At 42.5% G+C, this 20219-nt stretch overlaps 1 protein-coding gene across 3 annotated transcripts in view; it reads right to left on the bottom strand.

Annotated features, from left to right (window-relative positions):
* HYDIN (HYDIN axonemal central pair apparatus protein) overlaps positions 1-20219 on the bottom strand; it is a 463051-nt gene that overhangs the window by 170368 nt on the left and 272464 nt on the right. For all 3 annotated transcript variants that reach the window (XM_050772650.1, XM_050772651.1, XM_050772652.1), the window contains 5 exons: positions 6814-6936; positions 6037-6115; positions 2927-3046; positions 2458-2667; positions 202-339 (listed from right to left, as the gene is read on the bottom strand). In XM_050772650.1, coding sequence (XP_050628607.1) covers positions 202-339; positions 2458-2667; positions 2927-3046; positions 6037-6115; positions 6814-6936 — 670 coding nt within the window. The remainder of the gene's footprint in view (positions 1-201; positions 340-2457; positions 2668-2926; positions 3047-6036; positions 6116-6813; positions 6937-20219) is intronic.

The following is a 20219-nucleotide window of genomic DNA, read 5'->3' as shown; positions in this document are numbered from 1 at the left end:
ACTGGCTACTGAGGGACTAAATATTTGTTTAATAAGTGAGTGAAGTGGCTTGGATTTATTATTATTATTTTTCTGCTTCTGAGAGTTCTTCAGTTTTAATAAAAAGAAAAAGTCACACTTGTAATCCTGGCCATGAATACTCACCTGCATCGGGGTGGGACTTGTAGGTTTGAATTCGGGCCCCTCCCACTGTTTACTTACGGAGAAAGGCAGGATTAGTGGCACTCCAGGGAGAAGGTTGTCTGGAGAAGACTGGGGGTCAGTCAGAACTTTGAACTCAAAGCCGACTTTCCCCGTGTTCGTCAGCGTGATTTCCCTCTCTGTGACGTGGTCAAACAGCTTGAAAGAGAAGGAGATGAGTGACTCCTTTGCCACCCACTCTTGGGACGTGGCTTTGATCGTGAGAAAGGTGCAGAAACACGCCTCATGGATAAAGGTGTGACAGCTCCTGATATAAAGACTGGTCAATCTACACCTCAGCATCACAACAAATGCCTACTGGGGCACTAGACTCTGGAAACCTGGCTCTTAGTTCTTCTAAGAACCAATTTAGTTTAGGTATGGCTGTGGGGCTGAGCATTTCACCTTCCTGGGTCTCAGTTTTTTCACTACAGGAATTTGTAATAGAGAATCTTAAAGTAAGATTTCTACATTAAAAACATTTGCCTTCTGGATTCTGTACTGTAAGAAAAACAAAAGATTTGAGTTTAGAATGTTCTAGAATGAATTTTTCCATTCAGATGGAGAACCAGGGGTGTAACAGGCCAGTCATGTTCTTTTTCTTGGAATTTTGCTAACATAATTCACCAGCTGGGTTAGCAGGCCCAATAACCACAAACAGGCCGCTTTGGGGGTCCTTAGGAAAAGCTAGGGTGAGGACTGACTGCTTCAAAGACTATACTCAGAGGAGCCAAAACCAAGTGCCCAAAGGACCCTGGAGACGAGGAAGGAAAGAGAATTCTATTTAGTCAGCATCATGGAGATGGTCTCAGTAGGTGCTAGGTGAATCAGATTTTAGGCACAATCTTTGATCTATAAACACACATGCATGTGCACGATTCAGTAATTATACATGAAGGAGCTATGTAATGGAGATTCAATCCTCATTGAAATTTGGTAGGAGATATGGTCTCCAAGTGCATAACACAAAATCTGACTGGGAAGAGAATGTATACTGATGGAATTGACAATTATTCCAAAACAAAAATGGGAAAGTATATTATATTATGGCAAAGATTATCATTAAGTGCCAAGGGAATGTAAAGTAAAAGATAACTGTGGAAGGAGCTGAGCTGGGTCTTATGGGATATAGAGGTTTGGGCTTGGTAGAGTGGAGGATGGGAAAGATAAGGTAAGAGAAAGTGTAACCTCATGAAAGGCTGGGGTGCACTGGGGCCAGTGGATAGACCAGCTTGGCCACAATGAAATGTAGGGACTATAATAGGGAATTATGGGAAGTAAAACTTACAGTGTAAAGATCACCAGTTAATACAGAGGCTTAGGATAGCCTCACCCAGGTGGAGGAATGGGCTCTGACCCAAAGGAACTCATGACAACGGATAGCCAACTCTGATCCAGCACAGCACTGACCAGACGCTTTAAGCAAGGACAACTCCTGGTGGGATAGGCCTGCTACTCCATTCCCACCTTACAGATGAGGGACACTGAGGCTTGGAGAGGTGATGTGTCCAAGATCATGCAGTCAGGAGGAAGTAAAACTGGAATCCGAAGAGGAAGTAAAACCAGAATACAAAGAGGAAGTGAAACCGGAATATGAAGAGGAAGTGAAACTGGAATACGAAACCATGCTCTCTGGTGAATATCACGTTGCTTTGCCAAATGCTGCTGGGCTTAATTGGTCAGGGACTGATGGGATGACAACACCATTTTGGAAAATGTCGCTGGACTGACTAAATCAGAATCTGCACTTGAACAAGACTCCCAGGTGATTCATAGGCACATTACAGTGTGGGAGGAACTCCTGTAATAATTTAGGCATGGCTTGATGAGACCCTGCAATGTGATATCAGTGGCAATGGGAAGAGAAAACTGACTCAGAGAGGGACCCTGGTGATGAGTCAGCAAACCCTGGATGCTTAGAAGGATGTGGAGAGGTGAAGGAGAGAGTGCAGAGGAAAAGCCTTGGAGATTGTGAACCCAAGGGTGGAGAAAATGGTAGTGCTATTGAAAGAAATGCAGAAGTTGGAACAGGCTCCTGGGTTGAAAGTGAAGAAGTGACCTTGAGCATCTAACATGCTCAGTTTCAGGAGACGATAAGAAAAGCAAATGCAAGTAGCTGGCAACAGTTGGCAGCAGGAGGATGGTCAGGGTTAGGGAGGCAGATGGGAGATCAAGGACAGGGGTGATGGCAAGACTACGATGACTGGGGTTCAGGAGAGATTTGTTTAAGATGCTTAAGGCAAAACCAGAAAATCTCCACCCGATGGTTTGCGATACCTGTAATCCATAGTGAATATCCTTGGTGTCAAAGGAATAGTTGACCAGGGACGCCTCTCCCTTTAGTGTTATTTCGTAGGTGGGTCCTTCTTCCACTTCACACAGAGCTTTAGCTTGTGCAATGATGTTAGAGTGTCCATAGAAGGTGAATGACATTTGGTGGCTACTGTGTGGCTGCAACACTCCAAACAGGGGCAAAATATCAAACACCTGCAGAGAAAGTCATTCTATAAGAGAGCAGCTGATGGGATGAATCCCTGCCAAGGGTAAGTGAAAGTTATGTCAATTTACACATTAATTCCAGTCTTTAACTCATTTGATAGAAGGTAGCCCGGCACCCTGAAAACACACAATGGTAATGATGGTAACAGTGCTCTGGTGAGATTTAAGTTTCTAATGTGTGGCAGGTGCTCAGTTAGAAAGAAAAGTTAGTGTCTGATAAGGTCAGGATTCACACCGTGTCACTTACTTCTTCTATCCCGATGGAAAGCATCTCATTCTGTTCACAGGTCTGTAGGGATTCCTGATCCTCCACCTGGCTCTGGCTTGAGTATATTCTTTCTATTTCAGCAGAGCTAATTTTTATTTCCTAGAAATTAAAGATGTGAGGAAAAGCTGGCAAGCATTCAAAATGGATCATCAACTGACAGAAAAATAAAGTATGTTGTATACGATTATAAAAATAGTACATTTTTTCCCCAGGGAGGTAATTGAGCAAGTGACTATAATGTACACACAAGGATATTTATGGCAGCATTACTTATAACAGCAAAACTTTGGAAGACAACTCGGTGCCCATCAATAGGTGGTCACTTTAAAGGAAGTGTGTGTGGTACGTCTATCCATGAAGGATAATGCATGTATATTTATGGATGGGAATGATGTGCACAATATATTATTGAGTGAAAACAGTTCCATTCATGTGAAATTACATATGCCTCATGTGTCTGAAGGTGTGTGTGTGTAAATTCCTTCAGAGATTTGCATAGGCAAATAGAAATATCTGGGAAGTTGTTTGCTAAGAATTTCATTAGAATTTTTCTCAGTGGGGTAGAAAGAAGATAGGAGTTTTGAGGATGTTTGCTTTAATTTTTCTGTATTCTTGAGTTTATATGTACACATACGTACATATGTTTGTACACATATATTTTATTTTTGAGACAAGGTGTCTGTCACTGTCACCCAGGCTGGAGTGCAGTGGCATGATCAGAGCTCATTGCAGCCTCGAATGCCTGGGCTCAAGTGATCTTCCCACCTCAGCCTTCCTAAAGTAGCTAGGACTGCAGTCGTGTACCACCACACCCTGGGGTCTCGTTATATTGCCCAGGCTGGTCTTGAACTCCTGGCCTCAAGCCATCCTCCTGCCTTGGGTCCCAAAGTACTGGGGTTACAGGCGTGAACCACTGTTTCTGGCCTATTCTTGAGTTTTCTATGACAAGCATCTTTGAAAATAGAAAAAGAAGAATTAACATTTAAAAGACAAATGTTTTACATACTCACACATACTCATTCTAAAAAAATTTTAAAATACAGAAAGCTCCAAGGAAAGAAAGAAAAATCCATCTCAGGTTATACTGTAGATAAATATTATTATATATTATATATGTGTATATAAAATATATTATATATGTGTATATAAAATATATTATATATTATATAGGTATATATGTATATATAAAATATATTATAAATATATATGTATATATAGACTGTGTATTATGTGTGCATATATACTTGTATTCTGATTTTTCAGTTGACCTGAGTGCCATCTTCCATATGACTGAACATTCTTCACAAACATCACTTAAAGTATTTTAGAAAGTTGATTGTACACGATACAAATTTAAAACATTCAAAAGGATATACGGTAAAAAAATTTTTAAAAAAGACTCCTATCCCTACAGTTCTCCGGTTCCCCCCTCCTAAGGTACCCACTGTCCAGTTTCCTATATGTTCAATTAGTTATTCCTCTTCATTCAGCTGATATTTACTGGGGACTTACTAAGAACCAGTTCTATATCCTGAGGATATGATAGTGAACAAAACAGAAAAAAATTCCTGCCCTCATGAAGATTAAATTCCAGAGATATTCCAAGCACAAGCAAAGATGCCTATGTAACTGTTTGAGAGGTAACACAGTAGCTAAGAGTAAGCCAGATGGTCAAGTCTTCTAGCTCCCTGGCTTGATGCACATGTCCCTGCATTGGTAAAATGGGGAAAGATGGTGGTACCCACCTCACAGGGGTGCTGGGAGAAGTAAAACAGTTAATGTAAAAAACTGCTTTGCTGGGGCTGTGGCTCACGGCTGTAATCCCAGGACTTTGGGAGGCTGAGGCAGGTGGATTGCCTCAGCTCAGATGTTCAAGTTCAGTTTCACCCCAGGCAACATGGTGAAACCCTGTCTCTACTGAAATACAAAAATTAGCCAGGCATGGTGGCAGGTGCCTGTAATCCCAGCTATTTGGGAGGCTGAAGCATGAGAATCGCTTGAACCCAGGAGGCAGAGGTTGCAGTGAGCCAAGATGGTGCCACTTCACTCTGGCCTGGGCAACAGAGTGAGACTCTGTCTCAAAAAACAAACAAACAAACAAACAAACAACAACAACAAAAAACAAACAAACAAACCAAAGCTTAGATCAGTGCTCAATAAGTGTTGGTTGCTTTAATAGACATTTTTCTTTATACAAATGGTAGCACACAATGTACTTTGTTTTGTTTTGCACTGAGTATTTTTTCTTAATATATCAGAGATTGTGCCAAATTAGTATGTAGAGAACTTTCTCATTTTTTAAAAAGAATTTCATAGTATTGCCTTGTGCAGATGTAATTTAGTTTATTCAGACGGTCTCCTATTGGTGAAATTAAGTTGTTTCCAATATTTCTTGCTTTTACAAACAAAGCTGCAGCGTACAAGGATGGTTACATGCTTTATGCAAATGCGGAGGTGTATCTGGAGGATAATTTCTAGAAGGGGGACAATGCATTTTAAATTTTGATATACTTGCCACGTTGTATGTTATAGAGGTTATGCCAATTCATACTCCTACCCACACCGTAGGAAAATCCCGCTCAACACTATTTTAAAAGATTGCATCACATCATGGACATAAAGCAATTTATCTTTCATTATTTTTTCATTTTTTTTCTATTTCTAAATGTTGTAACAAGCATCTTTGTATGCACATCTTTGTATCTCCAATAGTTTGCTTAGGCCATCATTCTAGAAGGAGAATTTAAGGGTATTAATTTTTAAGCTCCCTCTGTTTTTGCTACAGAATTATTAAGAAAATATTTTTCCTTTAGTATCCTCTATGTAGGGTGTAGGAACATCACAGGATCACCAAGGTTTAGGGATAACTGGCTTTTCCGTTGTAGAGAAGATATATGTGCTGAGGTGTCCTGGGCTCTCACTGAGTATTGGCTCTGGGTGTTTGGCTGGGAAGAAATGTGGGTAAAGCTATATGGCTTTGTCTCAACTAAACCCAAGCATTGCACTGGCCACTCTGCTCCTGGTTCTGCCTTTGTTTTATGGGAAGGACCCTTGACCTGCCTACCCTCCCCAGGGAAAGGACACCATACATCTGAGATCACACTGGACGCTTTCGTTTTTCTTGGTTCTTTTTCTTCAGGCCTGGCATCTTCATCCACAAGGATAGTCCTGAGAAGTTTAATGAGATGCAGAGATTCACTCATTGGGCCGTCATCACCACAGTCTCAGGTGCATAACTGCCCTGTCTTCCTCTTCTCCCTCTACCACACCCCCATACGTAAGGGGGCTTCTCAATCAAGGGACACCTTTCTCAAGAGGTCAGCTGGTCAGGGCTCTGCTGCCCTATGCCCCCAAACATGTGGTCTAGGCCACTGAACTTGTCACTTTTTCACGGGGCTCAACCCTTCTTTACTGGCCCATCAAGCCCATGTCCAACTTACAAAAAGTCCTAGGAAGCTCTAGCAATTCTTCAGACAATGTTGTTTCCCTATTTATTGGAGCATTTTATTGTTATTAATGTTGTTTCCCTATTTATTGGAGCATTTTATTGTGAGGATATAATGTTTGGCGAATTGTTATGTCCTTTCGTGCTTGCTACCCTGGACCCAATACTGGCTGTAGATCTTGGACATATGTAGACCTTGGACAAATGATAGGAAGGGCTCAGTCCCCCAGGACTCATGATGGTACCTCCTCCCTATCCTGTATGTCTACTCTGGGGCCTACACATAGAAAACACTTATTAAACTGTTGACTGGTGACTGGATGAATGAACCAATGAGGGATGAATATTGAGAATGTAAGACCATGTAAAGAAAAGAAAAGCTACCACAAAAAATCCATGTTGGCTTTGCATTTGCACTTACTTAACAAAACCATTTAAATCCATCTCGGGGATTGCTGGTGAGCTGGCAGTCTCTGAGGTTGCTGGGATGGACTCCATCTGGGCCAGTGGGGCACTGTAGGGCTTCTTCGGCAACGTCACAAACCTACCAAGGCATGGGACAGGGAATGGGGGGAGACAGGAGACATCAGTTTTTGCAAATCAGTGCTCAGTGGGCTCTCAGTTTCTAAGGCCAAACTCCAAATCCCAGACCAGGCAGGTCTCGCAGGGACCACCTTACACCCTCCCTTGAACTTGCCTTCTTCAAATCTCAGCTAAGGTTTCACTTGCTCTTAAAAAGTTTTCTGACTACCAGCCTCGGCCCAATTTCTTTCCTCTAAGTATCTACAGCCCCCTGGGCTTCCCCTTTCACACTTATTTTTACCATCCCTGCTAGATGTGGACTCGCTGAGGACTGGTATCCAATATGGTATCCAATCCAGAGCCTGGCCTGGAGTAAGTAGTCGGCATGGTCGTGAATGAATGAACCACTGGGGATCCTGCTCCCAGATCACCAGAAAGCAGGGCTAAGACTCAGCTGAGGCCTGGGAAGCACTCTCTGTTAGGGGCCTGGAAGTGCAGGCTCGGGTTTCTTACATGACTTTCCTCCTAAATGTGACCTTAGTGCCTTGCTGGACATACCCTAGTCCTGGTCCCACCACTAAGCTGTGCTGCCACTCGAGTTCTCTGAGCAGAGGAACCCAGGGGAAAAGAAGCAATTGTACCAGCTGGTGCTGAAGCCCATATGTCCAGGTTCCAGTGATTAAAAAGCTCTTTGGATGTGACAAAGGCCAAGGTGGTGGGGTCACCCCGATTCTTCCTGTTTCTCCTTGGTACGTGGCTTTTTCTGGAGCCATCTCTGCCCCTCCCCAACCTATCTCAAGCCCTTGATGTTAATTTCAATCCATTTCACTTATATATTCATTCTGGCCCCATCTGTACTCAGAGGCTCAGCACAAATGTCATCCACTATGTGAAGCTTCCACCACTGGCCCATCTCCCTCCCTTGGAAGCTTCACAGCATTTCAGCTGCACTTCTTTTAGGACCCTGTCCACTCTAACCACCTCCTAGAGGATCATTTCCTAAATTTCAGGCATCCCACTACCATCCTCGTGATTTGTAAGCACACACTTTGATGAGTTATATACACATCTGTGGAACTATCACCACATTAACACACAGAATGTTTCCATCATCCTAAAAAGTTGCCTTGTGCAAATACTCATCTGCTTAATATCACTAGAGATTAATTTGCCTACGCTTTCATAGAAATGGAATTGGGAATATGTACGAATGTGTGTCTGACCTCCTCTGTTTGGCGTGATGTTTTTGAGATCCGTCCATGTTGTTGCATGTAGCAGTGAGCTGTTCTTTTTTTTTTGCAGCAGTATTCCATAGTGTGGATGTTTTCCCACCTTCTTGTTGATGGACACCTCGACTATTTCTAGCTTGTAGATGCTATGAATCAAGTTGCTATGAACATCCGTGTAAAAGTCTTTTTGTAGACATATGTTTTCATTCTTCTTGGGTAAACTCCTTGGAAGCGAATTGCTGGGTTGTATGGTATATGTATGTTTAACATTACAGGAAACTGCCAACCAGTTTTCCAAAGTCGCTGTACCACTTTACACTACCACCTGCATTGTATGAGAGTTCCAGTTGGTCTGCATTCTCATCCACACTTGGTATTTAGTCTTTTACATTTTAGCCATTCAAATGAGCATAGGGTGATATCACATTGTGGGGTTCATTAATAGGCTATGTCATTACTATAAATGAAAACACAGTATTACCTCTCATATTTAGAAAAATCAACACAATGGAAAAAATCAATGTAATTATTTTCTTGCCTGGTGAAGGCTCTGAGCTGAGCTCTGGTGGCTCTTTTTAAGAAGGGAAAACACTGGGCCGGCATGATCTTGGCTGGGCTTATTACTGTATGGAAGAAGGATCCACGGTGTCCCCTCTTTACAGACCCTATTGCACAGGGTCTCATACATAGAGCCCAAACTCAACAGATGTTTGATTGATTGAATGCTTGGATGGATGGATGGATGGATGGATGGATGGATGTATGTATGGATGGATGGATGTGTGGACTGTTGAATGAGAACAGTTGAATAGCATGGAGCACTCACTATGCAGAATAGTCAGCATCTGACTGTCCTGCACCCTCTCTGCCAACCTGGGATAAAGAGTGGGGATGGGAAAGCATGGAGAAGTCACAGAGTATGAAAAAACTCTTTTCATTTTTGGCCTGAGCTTCCATTTGACTTGTTTCAGGCCAAATGTCTCTAGCTGACTTTACCTCTGGCTGAAACCACTCCATTAGGGGCAGAGAACATATGTTGGGCTGGGTGCTAAAAAAATCTCCTGGGAAGGTCGTTAAAATAAAGATTCCTGAACCTCGTCCTCCAACAGATTACAATTCAGCAGGTCTCAGGAGTCAGATTTTTAGCAGTCTTCCCAGGCAATTCTAATGGGCAGCTAGATTTAGGAGCTGCCATGGGTAGGAATGGCAACATGACAGCTGAGAATGGAGCTGATAATTAATATGGGGCTATCACTGCAGCCTTAACAGCTAGGGACAGTGAAAATCAGCCAAGGACAATTCTGAACACTTATTAAATCACCCCAGGTCAGCAGAGACGCCTGGGGAGGCTTTGCCGGCTCGCTGCCCCACATAATAGCACTCTCCCATCCAGCCTTTGCACCCCTGTGAGATGTTGTGCTGCATAAAGACAAAGCACATGGGAATTTCTGTAAAGGAAAAATACGAAGCTGTAGAGGGTCTTCATACCTGAGGAAAAACAACACCTCACTGGACAATGCTACCTGGACAACTGGGAAGTGAGAGGTCTCTGTGGAAATCAACAGAGGAAGGCAGAGCAGCCCTCCCTGCTCACCACCTGAGCCACAGGAGACAGTGAAACATTTACCGTAATGAGGGCTTTAAGTTATTAAAACTGGAAAACCTGCTCCAAAATATTGAAATAGAATGTTGGTAGAGGTTTTTGGATCAGATTTCCTTTTATCCTCAGGAACAGACGATTACTTTCCTGGTATGCTGACCCAAACAGGAGTAGATTCAGTTATTTTTAAAAGAGAGTGCATAGCAATCAGGAACAATCGATACTGCTCCAATTCCAGAGCTCCTCGTATCAGAATCACGGGAGAAGCCAGGACCTCGTATCAGAATCACAGGAGAAGCCAGGACCTCGTATCAGAATCACAGGAGAAGCCAGGAGAGAAACGCCCCTGTAGCTGCCGGAGAATCACATCATATCAGACACCCACTGATCAGCAGCACTGGCTTTGGGGGCAGTGGCTTCCCTCCTCATGGTTTATTTTCAACTCTGGGGGAAGGATCACCACAATCTTTTGCGCTGCAACGTTAAAAAAAAAAAAAAAAAAAACCACCATACTTTTTTCCTGTTCTTTCTTCACTGGAAGCAGTGTAGTGCTAAAATAAAACCCTAATGAACAAGCTTGTATTTCAGTTAATGTTCTGTGTTGCAGCTTCCATGATCTTTGCAGATGGGATGGTGGATGCTGGACACCCATTGAAGTCTGTGCAGTGCAGTCTTGTGGGAAAAGGTGGTGGGGGTGGGCAGCCCTGTAGGAGACTCAATAACTTCTAATTCATTCATTCATTAGACTTGGCTTCTGGGAGTGTCCACTACAGAGGATGAAATTAGCCACTGGCTGGACAAGAAGGGCCTGCATATGCTGTTTAATACTTTTTAAAAACTGATGACTGCAGCAGGTGCTGCCGGTGCACTTTATTAGGGTGATGCACCCAGGTGCTGTGTGTGTGGCTGTACCTTCCTCTGGAGCATTGCCCTGGCCCGATGGGAGATGCCCCACCCACCCTGAGCTGCCTTCCCTCTCATTAGGGTATGACTTATAGGAAGGAGTGACTGCTAGGGGTGGCGACTATGAGAGCCCAGCCTCCTTGTCTCTGAGTGGGACAAACTGTGATGTAATTTACACTCCACAGCTCCCCACGGAATCAGGCGGAGGTTAGACTTCTGAAATCACATCTTCCCCGAGTTTTCCTCCAGCCCTATCTTGCTTCCCTGAATTTCTTATAGTTTCTCCTGAGAGCCCTCCCTCAATAAATCACCTCAAGAACCACATTCTCAGGCTCTCCTTCTAGGGAATCCACTATAGTGTTGTAGGATTCCAAAGATGAGAAACCCAACCCTTGCTTCACGGAGCTAAGAGGCCAGTGGATCAGAGTCAGAGCCACAGGAATGGCTGTGCTTTAGGGTACAAGTGCTCCAGCAGGGAGCCAGGCAGTGCACAAGGGTTCCGAGCAAGGCTGTAGGATCAGAGGGCTTGGGTTTGAATTCCAGCTTCCCCACTTGTGCACGATGGGCCTGGGGGCTGTGTTAGTAAGAGAACCCTCTGCATCTGATTGCGGTGAGCCCCAGTTCATGTAAGGAGCCCCGTGGAAGCTGGGTCATAGCAAATGTCCAATAAATGTGAGCTGCTCTTGTGTGGGGTTGGTGAGGATTATCATCATTTTTGGAATTCAAACAAGGGAGATGCTAACTTGTCTTGGATGCATACAGAAGTCTTCACGGAGGAGGATATCGTCTAACTATGCACAAAAGAAAAAATGGTTCTTTTCAAGTGAAGAGTGGAAGGAACGTTTAGGCTGAGGGAAAGGTGCCTGCAAAGCAGCAGTCCCTAACTTTTTGGCACCAGAGACTGGTTTCATGGAAGACAATTTTTTTCCATGGACTGGGTAGGGGTGGTGGGGGGATTCAAGCACATTACATTTATTGTGCACTTTACTTCTATTATTATTACATCATAATATATGATGAAACAATTATACAACTCACCATCATGTAGAATCAGTGGGAGCCCTGAGCTTATTTTCCTACAACTAGACAGTCCCATCAGGGGGTGATGGGAGACAGTGACAGATCATCAGGAATTAGATCCTCATAAGGAGCATGCAACTGGGATCCTTACATGTGCAGTTCACAATAGGGTTTGTGCTCCTGTGAGAATCTAATGCCGCTGCCTATCTGACAGGAGGCGGAGTTCAGGTGGTAATGTGAGTGGTGAGGAGTGGCTGTAAATACAGATGAAGCTTCGCTTGCTCACCTGCTGCTCACCTTCTGCTGTGTGGCCCAGTTCTTAACAGGCCACAAATTGGTACTGTCATATGGGGGTTGAGAACCCCTGCTGCAAAGGAAATAAGATGGAGAGAACGTGGATTCTCCAGGGACAGGGAAGAAGTCTGTTGTGGGCGCAGCGTATGTGTAGGTGCCCAATGGAAGCAGGTGATGGTGATGACAATGATGATGAAGAATACAGAAGCAATGAGGTGGGGTCAGTGATGGTCGGCACTGGGGGCAGGCATGACAGGAAGGGAGATAGTAGCCATGGGTAGGGGGAGGGGCTGATGCCCCAACTGCCACTGCAGGCTGGCACTGACCCCAGCAGTCACTTTGACTGCTCTCATGCACCTCTTCCTCCTGGCATTGAGCAGTTAACATCTACCTAACCTTTCAGCATTAGCTTAGATGTTACTTTCACTGGAACATCTTCCCTGACCCCCAAGTCCAGGTTCAGGGGTCATCTCCATGCTTCTACACCCCACATTGTAATCGACTCATCAGCAGGGGCAGGAGCCACATCTGCCTCTCTCCCCACGGTCTCCAGCACTGGGCAGCACACCAAGCTTAGAGTCAAGCCTGACATTTGTTGAATGAAGTTCTAGTTAGGAGTACTGCAGTTAACTCCCTGTAGTAAAAAGGGTTATACAGATCTTGTTTTGTTCAAATGTTATATCAGATGGTCTACTATTTGTAAAAAAGTAATCCCTCCAATTCCTGTAAGCACAACTGTTTGTAATACAACTTTGCTTCTCCTCCCATCAACAGATGGAGTCTATTTTCTTCAGGCCTTGCATCTGGGCTTGGCTTGACTTCCTTGGCCAACGAGGCATTCGAAAATATGATGCAAACGGCAACTTGAAAACCACCTAGCCAATTCACAGATTCATGAGAACTAATACACATTTTCTGTTTAGACAATTATGTTTCGAGTATCTTGTTGTGTGACAAAAGCTAACATATACAGATTGGTTTTATTCTCCCTAGCACAGTGCCCTGCACAATTACCCTCAATAAACAATTACAGAACGAACAAGTAGAATGAAAACATTTCAAGTATGGAAAGAAAGTGTCAATATTCTTAGCCATGCAAGCTGGTCATCATCCTTATATATCACTGGTATCAAAATGAGAAAGTGATCCACAGTAGCCACTGGTGCCTTGCATGGTCAGAGGTCCAGTTTTGAGAGTATCCAGCACTCTGAAGGTCTGAATGTGAGCTAGTGGCCTCTGTGAATTAATTTCATTGCTGAGATTATTTTCTCCTACAGTTCCAATCTCATATTTCCATTGTTCCTAATTTATAATCTGGTGCAAACCATGTATCTTTACTTATCAGATCTTATCAGGTGGCTTCCCAAATTCCTATTCTTGCTCTCAGCTATCTGACTTTGCTTCTCTCATTTTGTAAACCCCTTGATCCCCTTCCTTCCTTCCTCCCTTCCTTCCTTCCTTCCTTCCTTCCTTCCTTCCTTCCTTCCTTCCTTCCTCCCATCCTTCCCTCCCTCCCTCCCTCCTTCCTTCCTTCCTTCCTTCCTTCCTCCCTGCCTCCCTCCCTTCCTTCCTCTGTCTCTGCACATGGCAAATCTGCTCCAGATTAGGCAAGCCCCTGACTGCTGTTTCTAAAGGGAGCAGATTATAATACTACTTTAAATTATGTTAAAAGTGAGCATATTTCTAAGCCCCTCTTGGTGCAAACACAAAGTCCCTGCCATGTTTCCATATTTATTGTCTGGATTTGTGGTCCTACACTTGCTGATCCTCCTACATTTGGAAGCAAATGACAGATGGAAACAGATGGGCTGGCCCAGTGCCTTCCCTACCAGCACGGTCTAGCTCTGCCACGTGAGAAGGGGAAGCCAACTAAAGACATGTCTCTATTATGGAAAGCAGCCCCCTGCCCACCGGCCCTCTGATGTTATTATACCACAGAATACTTCCAACTGGCCACGTGTGCTAAGGTGGAAATTGACGAGAGATTGCTGAGAGGCTGAAACTCAAGTTACTCAGAGCTTAGGAGATGAAAACCATCTTTTTAAAGGGTTCTCAAAAGGAGTTGTAATTGGAGCCTCTAGAATGGTGGTTCTCAGTGTTGGCTGGCCATTGGGATCCTTCATGGACCCTTAAGAAAGACTGAAGCCTGAATCCCAACCATAGAGATTGTGATTTACTTGGCTTCAATCTATTTGAAACTTCCCAAGATGATTCCAATGTGCATTCATGGCTGAGAACCACTGACCTAGAAGATGGTAGTGAGAAGGTCATGAAGAAAATAGTGGTAAAGCAACTGTATCAAGTAAGAGCCCCAATTAAGTAACTGCAGCTGACCGTATTCATCACTATTCCCTACCAGGAACTATGAACACTTGATACGCACTGCCTAATTTAATCTTCACAACAGCTTGAGGAGTAAACCACTATGATTATCCTGTCTTCAGAGACAAAACCAAGGCTCAGAGGACAGGTCAGTGGCTGCGTCAGACCCACACCAAAGCTCATGCTCTTAGTGACTTTGCTGGAGAGTCCAGCCAATCCACAGGTGAGGGCTTCTCCCGGGTCCCGTCATGTCAGCCATACCCAGGGCAGTGACTCCCAAAGCAGGTCTTTTCATTCCCAAAGTAACTGGAACCCACAACACAAGGAATATACAATGTGTCGTCTAGAACCTTTGGAAGCAGAGGAACCCCTCCTGATTGTAATCTGAATGAGAAAGAGCAAGACACCATTGACCTTGCCCTTGAAGTAACTTGGCAGAAACAGTTTTGCTGTCAGGTGAGTAGTGGAGGAATGTGCCCAGAATCTACCTCGAAGCGCTCTAGTCTAGAGAGATTTCTGTGTAAAAACGCCACTTCTATAAAGCTCCAGAAGGTGTCCCCACTGCTACATGATCTTAGAAAGGCTGCCAAACAGGTAGGCTGTGAAATCTCCCTTATAATCAGCTTCAAAGCTCTTTAGGAATACTTTCAAAACAGGATGAGTTTTAAAGTAAATTTCTTTTAATGTCTGGCTTTCAGTAGATGTAGCTAGCTTTGGGAGGATTTTAATTAATATGAACATGTAGACCAACCAAATGAGCCTTTTTTCACGAACATCACTCCATGAACCAGGCGGACACAACCCTGACTTAGGTTCAGATATGCACTGATAGCTTCTGCCGATTTCATTAGAAGCCGGCTTAGCTCACATTGAATCTCTGGAGGGCTGATGCCTTCCACTGATATTGGAAACATTGGGAAAATGTCTTAAAAAGAATGAAGCTATAATAAGGTGACTAGAGTTCTACAATAACACAAAAGCAGGACAAAAAGTTTTATAACACTCACAATTGAAATGAAAAACAGTCCAATTCAGTTATCTATGGGGTAATGGATATGGTAACTCAGGAAATGAGACTAAGCTGAATTGCAAATAGAAGTAGACTGTATGGGCCCTAACATGGAGATAGCTTTTAAGTTAAATATAAAGAGAGCTAAAGGCCTACCCTGCTCCTTAAGTTTCCCTGTGCTTGGCCCTGGGTCACTTGCAGGTTGACTACAAAGGCAGGAAACTTGTCTCTGGAAGCTCACATTTCAGAGATGGCAGACAGCCCTCTCATGAGCCTCAGTGGGTAATCTGACCGCCCTCCAGCGGTCAGATAAATTAGCTGACCCACCGCAGCAGAAGACGAGATTCTAGATGAACAGGCTATAGGAGGCCTGGATGATGAAGGCCCTGGGAAGGTTCTGGGGACACCAGAGATGGAGTGTAAAGTGGTCTACTGCTCTCAGGGGATTTCAAATTTACTAACAGTATCCTACTTGTAATGGGGATCATGAGGCACGGACATTGATTTATGCTTCTCAAACTATGTATCTATGTTATAAACACTTTTGCACATACAATGTAGTTTCATAATAATAAAATCATTGCTGACTTTCTGCAGGGGCAGTTTCAGTCAAGTGAGGAGGCCAAAAGTCAGTTTAAATTGGGTTGGGGAATGAATGGAGGCAACCAGGGTACTCTGTTTTCTTCCATTCCCTGGTAGAGAGTTGGTGATTAATGCAAGAGGATTAAGAGACGGGTTTTCTAAGATGTGAAGCACTTGTACTGTAGGCAAAGGAATAGGAAGCTTGAAGACACTGAGAGTGTGAGGAGATTATGGCTAGAGAGGAGAACAGACAGAAAGCTTGGCCTGGAAAGGCAATAGATGCTTTTTTTTCCCATACAGTCACTCTCTGCATCTGTGGGTCCCACATCCAATGATTTAACCAACCAGGAATCAAAAACTTCTTAGAAAAGAAAAAACGACAAAACCCAACAACATAACAATAATAATAATAAAAAAACCCAACACATAAAAAACCAATACAATACTGCAACTATTTACATAGATTTACACGAGCTATTATGGGTAATCTAGAGAGGATTGACTATACAGGAGGGTGTTGGAAGGCTACAGGCAAATAGAACACCATTTTATATAAGGGACTTGAGCATCTGTGGATTTTGGTATTCTCGAGGGCTCCAACCTTCAGTGGATACCTGAGAGACAACTGTAGATTTGAAAACATTCATGTATTTCTAAAAAGTGAAGGGCTCATCTTCCTCTTGAGTCAGAGGGAAGGAAATGGGGTGGTGAAACCAACATCCTTAAGAAAAGTAATCTCAGGTTGGTCTACAGCCAACGGAGACCAGAGGGAAGAAAGCCACCAGCAGAGTGAGTTAGGTAGCCTGGAGGGAGAATTCCTGGGAAAGACGATGAAAGGCAGGGCAGATCCAGGAGACACTGTGGAGGAAAAGCTGGTGGAAACACTTGGTATGATCATATTTAATTTTGTCCAGTCTGGTGGGTATGTAATGGTGTCTAGTTGTAAATGTTTTAATTTCCATTTACAAGATTACTGATGAGGTGGAACATCTTTTTATTCTTTATTGGCCATTCATATCTCTTCTTCTGTGAAATAACTGCTCATTCTTCTCTCCTGGATTTTAGTTGAATTCTGTCTTTTCCTTCAAGGGCATGCTTTATGCAGTATGTAGACTGATCATCTGAAGGCAGTCTGTATACCAAAACTGCTCTCTGTTGGTGCCTTGTCTTTGTACTCGTTTAATGGTATCTCTTGATGAAGAAAGTTCTCAACTTCAACATAGAGATTATGGATAGTTTCATTACGATTTTGTGCTTTTTGTCTCTTGTTTAAGAAATTCTGAGGCTAGGTGAGGTGGCTCACACCTGTAATCCCAGTAATTTGGGAGCCCAAGATAGGAGGATTGCCTGAGGCTGGGAGTTTGAGACCAGCCTGGGCAACATAGTGATACCCCCATCTATACAAAAAATTTAAAAAGAGCATCAGCCATGTGTGGTGGTATGCTTTTGTACTCCCAGCTACTTGGGGGCTGAGGCAGGAGAATCACTTGAGCCTAGGAGTTTGAGGTTGCAGTGGGCCATGATCATGCCACCACATTCCAGCCTGGGCAGCAAAGTGAGACCCTGTCTGTTTTAAAAAAAATCTTCCTTATTCAGAGTCAGAGATAATCAAAACATTAACCTACATTTTCTTCAAATTAAAAAAATTGACTTACCCTTTTCATGTTTATATCTTTAACCCATTTGAAATTAATTTCTTTTTTTCTTTTGAGACAGAGTCTCACTCTATTGCCCAGGCTGGAGTGCAGTGACATAATCTCGGCTCACTGCAACCTCCGCCTCTTGGGTTCAAGCAATTCTTCTGCCTCAGCCTCCTGAGTAGCTGGGAGTACAGGCACATGCCACCATGCCCGGCTAATTTTTGTATTTTTAATAGAGATGGAGTTTCACCATGTTGGCCAAGCTGGTCTCAAACTCCTGACCTTGTGTGACCTGCCTTGGCCTCCCAAAGGGCTGGGATTACAGGCATGATTTTCTATAGTGTGAGTTTAGGGATCCGTTTATGCTTTTTTCTATATAGATGACATATTGTTTCTGGATCATTTACTGAATAGGCCATCCCTTCTCCTTTATTCAAATATTTCAGTTTTGTCACATTTCCATACATTTAAGGACCTGTTTCTGGGGCCTTTATTCTATTCCTTTATTCTATTTGCCTATCTGTGCACAAATACATTTTAAACTATTGTATTTTTACAATAAGCCTTGATATCTAGGAGCTTGGGTAGTCTCATCCCTCTTCTATATAAAGTTTAGGATCAACATGTCAGGATTTTGATTGGAAGTACATTTAAACTATAGATCATTCTGGGGAAAAATGACATCTTTACTGAACTGAGTCTTTTAAATCAATGAAACAAGTATGTCTCACCATTTACTTAGGTCTTCTTTAATGACTTTAAATAAAATTATCATTTATCCATAAATATTGTATTTTTATATTAGATTTATTTCTAAGTACTTTTTTTTTTTTTCCTACTGCATTCTATTTTCTATTTGTTGCTGCTATACAGAAGTGCAATTGAGGCTGGGTGTGTTGGCTCATGCCTGTAAGTAATCCCAGAACTTTGGGAGGCTGAGGCGGGTGGATCACCTGAGGTCAGGAGTTCGAGACCAGCCTGACCAACATGGTAAAACCCTGTCTCTATTAAAAATACAAAATTAGCTGGGCGTGGAGGCAGGCACCTGTAATCCTAGCTACTCGAGAGGTTGAGGCAGGAGAATTGCTAGAACCCAGGAGGCAGAGGCTGCAGTGAGCCAAGATTGCGCCATTGCACTCCAGCCCAGGGGACAGGGCGAGACTCTGTCTCAAAAAAAAAAAAAAAAAAAAAAAGTAATGCAATTGAATTTTATAACTTTGTATCAATCCATCCTCCTCACTCAATTCTTTTATTAATTCTAGTAATTTGTCTGTTTGTTATTTTGTGTTTTCCATGTAATTATTATATGACTTTTGTTTCTTCCTTTCCAAACGTAGTCTCCTTTATTTACTTTCTATCTTTCTACACTGGCTAGGATCTTTAGTAAATTGTTGAATAGAAATGGAACTCTTGGCTAGGTGCAGTGGCTCATGCCTGTAATCCCAGCACTTTGGGAGGCTGAGGCAGGCAGATCACCTGAGGTCAGGAGTTCGGGACCAGCCCGGCCAACATGGAGAAATCCTGTCTGTACTAAAAATACAAAATTAGCCAAGCATGGTGGCGCATGCCTGTAATCTCAGCTATTTGGGAGACTGAGGCAGGAGAATCACTTGAACCTGGGAGGCAGAGGTTGTGGTGAGCCGAGATCACGCCATTGCACTCCAGCCTGGGCAACAAGAGCGAAACTCTGTCTCAAAAAAAAAAAAAAAAAAAAAAAAAAAAAAAAAGAAAAAAAAAAGAAATGGAACTCGTCTTATTTTTGATTTTTAAACGAGATGACTTTAACACATCTTCCTATTTAAAAAAGTTATCCTTGATCAGGTTAAGCAATTTTCACATGAATAGTTGTTTGGCTCTACTGATTTTTTTCCTTGATTTATTGAGATGATCATATGTTTTTTTCTTCTTTAATGGGGTAGTATAGGAAATTGAATTATTGGATTTGTAATGTTAAACCAACCTTGCATTCCTGGAATAAACTCAACCTCATTATATCTTACCTTTTTATGCTTTGCTGGATTCAGTTTGCTAATATTTTGGTGAATGTTTTACATTTATATTTTTGAATTAATGAGTGTGAATGGCCTGAAATCTTTATGTCCCTGACCGGGTTTAATGGATTTTGGTATAAAAATTAAGTTAGTTTTATAAAAGAAGTTGGGTAATACTGTCTTTTATATTTTTATCTGAAAAGAGTTTAAGTTTGAAATAATTTATTTCTTAAATCATTGGATGAACTTTTCTGTATCTATCAGGGCTTAGCGGGTTTTTAAAAATAGGGATATTTGAAACTATTTCTTTAATGGTTATAAGACCATTTGGATTTCTTGCTTTAAAAAGTTAGTTTTGGCAAGTTGTATTGTTTTAAGAATTTATCCATTTTATCTAAGGTTATTCAGAAGTATGTTTTAAAATGTCTAAGCCTGTGTTTTTGTTTACTTGTTTGTTTCTTGTCATCTATTTGCTATTGATTTCTGACAGAACAGATTTTTTGTTGAGATTTGCTTTAAGCCCTAGTATACAGTAATTTTTCATAACTGTTCCATGGGGCCAGAAGATTTTTTTTAGTGTTCTACATATGTCAATTATATTAAGCCTATTAATGCATTCAAATTATCTATAAGTGTTGTTCTCTAGGACTTTAAGCAATGATAGAAATATTCTCTATCTGTTATGTCCAATACATAGTCACTAGCCACATGTGCT

This window comes from Macaca thibetana, chromosome 20 (genome assembly GCF_024542745.1).
Source record: "Macaca thibetana thibetana isolate TM-01 chromosome 20, ASM2454274v1, whole genome shotgun sequence".
In the NCBI taxonomy this organism is placed as follows: domain Eukaryota; kingdom Metazoa; phylum Chordata; class Mammalia; order Primates; family Cercopithecidae; genus Macaca; species Macaca thibetana.
Note: the sequence above shows the minus strand (reverse complement) of the source record. Positions and strands in the feature narration are given on the sequence as shown.